The sequence below is a fragment of the Amphiprion ocellaris genome, chromosome 22 (assembly GCF_022539595.1).
Source record: "Amphiprion ocellaris isolate individual 3 ecotype Okinawa chromosome 22, ASM2253959v1, whole genome shotgun sequence".
NCBI lineage: Eukaryota > Metazoa > Chordata > Actinopteri > Pomacentridae > Amphiprion > Amphiprion ocellaris.
Window position 1 is genome coordinate 23,372,279 of NC_072787.1, and position 6,764 is coordinate 23,379,042.

At 41.1% G+C, this 6,764-nt stretch overlaps 1 protein-coding gene across 2 annotated transcripts; it reads left to right on the forward strand.

The window, feature by feature from the left end:
- LOC111569052 (uncharacterized) lies at positions 1 to 5,113 on the forward strand. 2 transcript variants are annotated; one of them, XM_023271001.3, is made up of 4 exons: positions 1 to 394; positions 1,665 to 3,731; positions 3,807 to 3,911; positions 4,935 to 5,113. In XM_023271001.3, the coding sequence occupies exons 1-4, from the start codon at positions 124 to 126 to the stop codon at positions 4,961 to 4,963; spliced, it is 2,472 nt and encodes an 823-aa protein (XP_023126769.2). In that variant the 5' UTR covers positions 1 to 123; the 3' UTR covers positions 4,964 to 5,113. The 2 variants fall into 2 exon arrangements, with proteins under 2 accessions (XP_023126769.2, XP_023126777.2); XM_023271009.3 differs by having other exon boundaries at positions 3,810 to 3,911.
- The last annotated feature ends 1,651 nt before the right edge of the window (positions 5,114 to 6,764 follow it).

The following is a 6,764-nucleotide window of genomic DNA, read 5'->3' on the forward strand; positions in this document are numbered from 1 at the left end:
ACAAGAGAGCTGCGTTGGTTTGTTAGTGGTAACTTCTGTTGGCTTGTAGGTCACGCTTTCTGCCTGCTAACAGAAACTACACCAAAATTATCCAGTTTTAACAAGCGTCTTGTTGTTCAGATCATGGAGGCAGCCACGTCTACCATGCAGCACTCTGTCGGTTTGGGCCCTCGAGGTCCCAACCCACCGCATGGAGCTCAGCCGACCCAGGGGTCTCCTAACCAGCCGGGTTCGGGGCCTTCAGGAGCCCCCCGACCGGAGGAGCAGCACCACCAGAAGCCCTTCTTCTACATCCAGCCGTCGCAGCCTTACCTGCCCATGCAGAGTCTGCAGTGGTCTGTTCCTGTTCAAATGCAGGTGTCCTACAACCCCTACTACGGCTACTCTGGTTTAGGTGAGAACCAAAAGAAAAACAAATATTTTCCTTTGCAACATTCTCAAACCATCAAATTTTTCAAAAAATTCCTGCCCAAGCATCTCTGATTTACCTGTAATATACCCATATGTATATATAAAGATGTCTGTGAAATTTTAGCTTGATATATCAAATACTTTCTGAGATACAATGTTTTAAAATTACCCGTTGACCAACTCTCAGCACATTTTTTCACACACTGAAATATGATGGTTTGAACGACGACATCTCAAGAACTATTAAAGATAAAAACCTGAAATAGTCAATGTTATTTCTCACCATGACATTGATTCATAATCTAAAATATTGGACAAATGGATCATATAATTTCTACAGGCGTGAGTAAAAAAAAAACACTGAAACAATCATAAAAAGTTCAATCTTTGAGCGCATATGTTGGCTCAAAAGTCAACTAGTGATATTTTTGAAACCATATTTAGCTGCATGTCGCACCAATACAAAGCAAAACACAGAATGCTTTTAAAGATAAAATACTTGATCATGACAATGAAAATAGTCATTTTTGTTAAACTTTCATAACTGATTGAGCAGTTACGACAAGATGTACAACAAAAACATAAATATTGGTAATAAATAACCTAATCCAAATAGAACAGAGTTCTAAAGTATGAAAATAGTTCTCAATCTGCATCAGTAGTGGAAAGCAGAGGCATAAAGAAGCAGAAAATAAAAATACTCAACTAAAGTACCTCAGAATTGTACTTGTATTTACCTTCCACCCCTGATTCTACACGATTTTCCGTGTGTTTTGTATTCCATACTGGTCTAAAAATGTGACTTTTCAACCATTACTCGTGTTTCTGTAATGCAATTCATTTACAACAGACAGACATTACATTCATATTTGCCACACACTGACCGAGATCTTTTTGTCCAGTCAGAAATAAAATGAAACAAAGCTTTGAATCAGCTGAACTCCAAGCAGTTTGGGAAGAAAAATCTGACGATTCTTTCTGTTTTTACGGTTTCTGGCTCGGGTAATTGTGTAATTTTAGCAATTTTTCAGAGATAACTGGCTTTTCAAACATTCTAGCTGATTCTGAGGTTCAGAGAGGTAACATATTACATGGATAAAGTGCCAAATTCAAGTCTTTAACTTTAGCAGCAGCAAACTTGCAGAATCCCAGTGAGTCTGATACAGTTCTACTCAAGGAAAATATTTGTCTCTTTTGTGACAAACCTTGACAGCATTTTTACGTTCATACATTCCTTGTGTCTCTTGTTAAAGGTTATGGGATGCCAGTGATGCCCCAGTATCAGCCCAACGCATACATGGAAGCTCCTGGCTTCATTGTCCCCCACACCCACCTCCACCTGATGGACTACAGGCGCCTGCTCAACCCTCAGTATTACCAGACCATGGCCTTCCACTCCCGCAGGTTCCGCTACCAACACACCCCCCCTTCCAGAGAAACGACCAGCTGCGAGGTTCAAACTGAGCCGCTCACTGCAGCCCAAAGGACCAGCACCCCGAGTTCCAGTGAGGTTCCCAGTGTCCCTCCAGTTCATAGCAGCGACACCACCACTGTTGTCCCACCACCACTTGTGCAGAAGACAGAGCAGTCTCCGGAGCTCAAGGACCCGACGCCTTCTCCCACCACCAGGTCTCCATCAAACAGCAGCTTTGTGATTCAGACAGAGGAGGTGAGGATTGAATGCTGCGCTGCACCGGTTGGACTACAGCTGCTGCATGAGGCGGCAGAAATGGTCCAGCACAACTCCATGTTGCAAAGTCAGGTCCTGCCGGACGATGCACCGAACCTCCCTGCAGACCAGTCGGATGAGGCGCTTCAGGTTTGTCCCGACATCTTGCTAGGTGGGACGCCCGGCGCCAATGAGAAGACTCATGCTGACGAAGAGTCCAAGAACCAGAAGGACCCTGTAAATGCGAATCTTGAATCTCAACAAGCAGCTGTTGGCGAATCTGAGGAGCCAGAAGGTGAGAAAGATAGAAATTTCAACTGTACGGTTGTCCACATGCCGTTTGGTCAGAAGTACCTGGATGAACTGAGGAAGATGGAGTCCAGTGTTTGGTCAATGGAGGAAACTCTGATTCCCTCCCCTCAATCAGACGTCCAGAGTGACTCCATAGATTCTCAGGATGAAACGCTGAATGGTGTAGCTGAAGTGACTTCACCACAGATGCTGATGTTGATAGAGGAGGCACCGGCTGAAGAGATAATCCCTGTGATTGAGATGCCTTCTCTGGCAGAAGATGAAGTGCAGGAGATGCTGCCTACTGTGGAGGAGATGAGGTCTGATACTGATATCTGCCCTGTAATGGATGTCACTGTCTCAGAAAAGGCTCATATGATCGAGGCGATTCACTCAGCACAGGTGGATGTTGCTTCAAACTCACTGCTGTTTGAGAATTCACCTCTGAAGGCTGGTAGGAACCAACACAGGCGACAAGCAACCATCCAGGATCATCAGGACACCTCTTTTGAATCGCTGCCAGCCTACCTCCCCTCGACAAGCTGGTTAGCTGACTCTGATCACATCTACTACTGCAACAAGATGCCTGCAGCTCCCAAGAAGCAGAACAGATCTGTGAACAATCAAGGTGTAGATTTGCCAACCAGAAGAAGAAAACTAGAAATGGATTACAAAGAACAGCCCAACATTTGCAAGTCTAAAGAGAGGTACAAGCCCAAAGGCAAGGCAGATCGACGAAGTCTCTCTGACCATGAGTGCTGCCTGAACAGAAGCTTCAATGAGAACATGTTCAGCGATTATGTGTCCAAGAGGGAACAACTTTGCTCCAGATGTTTGGCAAAACAAAGGATCTGCACGTCTGCCGGTCCAGTACTTGAAGGCAGGAGCTTGAAAAGAAAAGCTGCTCCTTTCCAGCAGTGGAACGATGTCCTCTTACCAACATGTGACGCCTGTAAATCTCACACCAAGAGGCGACCGATGAGAAAAGGTTCTAATCCTGATGTTCGTGGTCCTCATCATGGGCACGACACCGAGGGAGAATCCTCTGAGAACAGCTGCTGTCGTACAAGACCAAAGTGGAGGCCTGTTGATGATCCCAGGAAGCTCACGGATATCAAGAGGCCGTTGGTGTCCAAGCAGATCCAGGAGAAATGTCCTGCAGCGACCTATCCAAAGCTGAGGGAGAAGAACTGTTTGTGCAACGAGCTACAACATCAGCCGGTCACAAGGGAGCGACTACGACACTGTCCTCATGGCAACGCCATCAAAGAAATGGACGAGAACTGCACCATACCAGTTTCCCACCAGGACAAATGGAGGAACGTGGACCACGTATACCTCCCACCCAGGTGGTCATCTGGTAAGCAAATGATTCTCACCCAGAATATCTAATATCTAATAAGTTGTAACTGTAAGCTTTTCTTTTTCTTTTCAGCAGAGAACTCGTGGATGGGACTGATGCCCAACATAGACACTGACGGCTCCAAGAACATAGCAAGATCACAGCACATGCACAAGAATTCACAACCACTATCACAAGGTTTGCTATTGGCTTTTTATTCTAAAATCAGCTTAACATGAGTCATTTGAAGGATTTTCACTGCTTAAAAGTTATATTTAAACTGTTGTATCACCACAAAAGAGGGGAAATCCAAACAACCCCACTATGTTCCTTCCAAAGCTGTTGCTGTTAGGTTCTGGTCAGGTGGGTTGATGAAAACAACCGTGTCTATGGAAAAAATTACGTCCCTACACAGCTAAACTGCATATATGATTTGCAAGACACAAATTTCATTGCCAAAATGTGAGACTTTAGTACAGAAGGAAAGGCTTCCTGTTTGAAAGAACCACAAAGTCGGAGTAAGATTGGTGTCATGTCCAATTCAAGCAGCTCAGCTACATATGAACCTAACTTTTGGGAGAGGGGGCTAAAGGACAGTTTATAGTTTAAAAATTGGAGTCTGGCAGTTTAACAGGTAAACTAAGATATTCATGATCTCAGCACAGTTCCCATTTTTACTGGTAGAGAGCCTGTTGACAATTGGTGAAATTACATAAGGGAGAAAAGCAAAAAAGAAGAATCTAAAGGAAAGAAAAAGAAAATTATGTATGTAAAAAAAATACAGGCATTAAAAGTCATTAAAGATCTCAGAAAGAAGTTTGGTTTGCTACGAATTTGAATATTAACACACTAGAAAGTTTGCATCCCCCGTAGAAATGTGTATTCCTAGGGACTGTTTACCTTAAATCTCTTGATCCAAGCCTTTGTCTGATTTTTCTACAGCTTCTCTCCTTTAATTCACACAATTTAGAAGTCCTTTTTCTCCATTGCATGAATGCTTTTACTTTCCAACTTTCAAATTAGAATGTTTCCAGTAAAGTATAACTGCAAACACTGAGTCTAAATATCTATCTACATCCAGCATGTAAAATTCAGGTTATTCTGCACAGGATAGTACAAAATAAGCTTACAAGTTGTCCTTCATTGCTGTCTTGTTGTGAAGATATAAGTATTTCACAAGAGCCAATGAAATCCTAATTTTTTTTCAAATTTTCTTTGCAGGAACTTGTAGAAAAGACACAAGATGCTGATTTGCACAAGAGCACAATTCAAGTGAAAACACACACTTTATTTTAACTGTTTTGTACACGGAATTTATTTATATTACACTTAATTTAATTGCATAGTTAATCACAATGTCCACTATTTATTATTGTTCAAATAAACACAGCTTTATTGTAGTTTTTGTGTTTGTCTTCTTTTGCAGCTGCAGAGGAAACTATGTGCTTTAGGCTGTAGTTATTGATTTTGTCCAGTAGATGGAATCATTACTGCAGCAACAACACAAACTAGCCACCATAAAGTGATAAAATGTCTAACTTAAGCTTCTTTTTTTCATGAACGAGTCACAAACATTGACAAATAATAAGTTTAAAATGAAGATCTTTCTTACGGAGTATAACGAATCCTTAAATCTGGTAACTTATGTCCTGTTGGACTCTGCAGTAGCTTCAGTTTACATCCCTGGTTTGCACATAATTTAACTGTTTATAAAAGGGCTTTAACCGAATGTCTCACCTGTAATGACCTCCTTAGGGTTCATTGCTGTGTTCAGGTGAGTCACCAGTCACCTACCAGTGGCTATTACGGCATCAAACCCGTGACCTTTTGATAATGGAGCAGCTTGTTGTCAACATGTTCACCTAATTGGGTTGGTAGCTTTAGTGGCAGCCACATAAAAATCAGGGGAAAGATGGAGAAGGTTATATTACATGCTGCAGAAACTGCCAAATCTACAAATAATTATCTATAGTTGAATAAAAGTCAGCTGTTTTCTGCAGTTATACTGATAAACTATTGCATAGGTTTGAATGAAATTTGGTTCATACTGTGATAACTTCCGGCCATTTTCATTATAAGACATTTGGTTTATACACACATTGCTTCAAAATTACTCACATTCCCATCAGCTTTAGCTGTGCTACTATTTAGCAAATAGCAATTGGAGTGTTTTCCATTAATGTGGATATTGTCACTCTCTGGGTAGGGACAGGTCACTGGGAGTGATGTACGACAATGTAAATTGGCAACAGAGATATGCAAAATAACTGAAACAAAGCACAAAGTTTCCCAAATGTGACACAAAATTACCTCAGAAAGACAGAATGGCTACCAAGAGTTGCAAAACAATCAACACAAGGCACAAAATTAGCACGAAGTGATGTAAAATGGCCAAAATGAGACACAAAACTACCAACTTTAAATGCAAATGTTTGCAAAGAGGCACAAAATTACCAATAAGGAACAAAATGGGACAAAAACTTACCACAAAGAGACATTAATGTTGACAGCAAGATGCAACATAATCAAAACAATAACACACATAGGTCTTTCAATCATAAAAAGCACTAAAAGGAAAAAGATGAACAATATGAGACCATTAGGGATAAAAATGATGACAAGCAAAATGACCAATAATGCAACATTACTACATAAAGACATGGAATGGCTACAGAGAGAAGGAATGGTTGTAAAGAAACACAAAATGAGACAAAAAATGTCTCGTGAGAGAAAATGACCTAGAAGAGACAGAATAGATACAAATGGATGTAAAATTAACAGAATGGGCTCAAAAGCGACCAAAATGAAATATAAATGACCACAACAGACATAAAATGAGCAAAACGGGACAATAAATTGAACAGAAAGAGACAAAAAAAAAAAAAGAGGCAAACTTACCAGAATTGGACACAAAATAAAACATAAAAGGAATGAAAAACGACCACAAAGAGACAGAATGGCTACAAAGAAATGCAAATTGTTCGAAATGAGACACAAAATGGGACAAAAACGGCCATAAAGACATTCAAAAGGACCACAATGAAGCTGCAC

Coding starts and splice junctions, on each gene's coding strand:
- LOC111569052 (XM_023271001.3), top strand. CDS start 124: ATGGAGGCAGCCACGTCTACCATGCAGCACTCTGTCGGTTTGGGCCCT. Junction 3,732..3,806: donor CCCACCCAGGTGGTCATCTG/GTAAGCAAATGA, acceptor TTTTCTTTTCAG/CAGAGAACTCGTGGATGGGA. Junction 3,912..4,934: donor TTCACAACCACTATCACAAG/GTTTGCTATTGG, acceptor TTTTCTTTGCAG/GAACTTGTAGAAAAGACACA.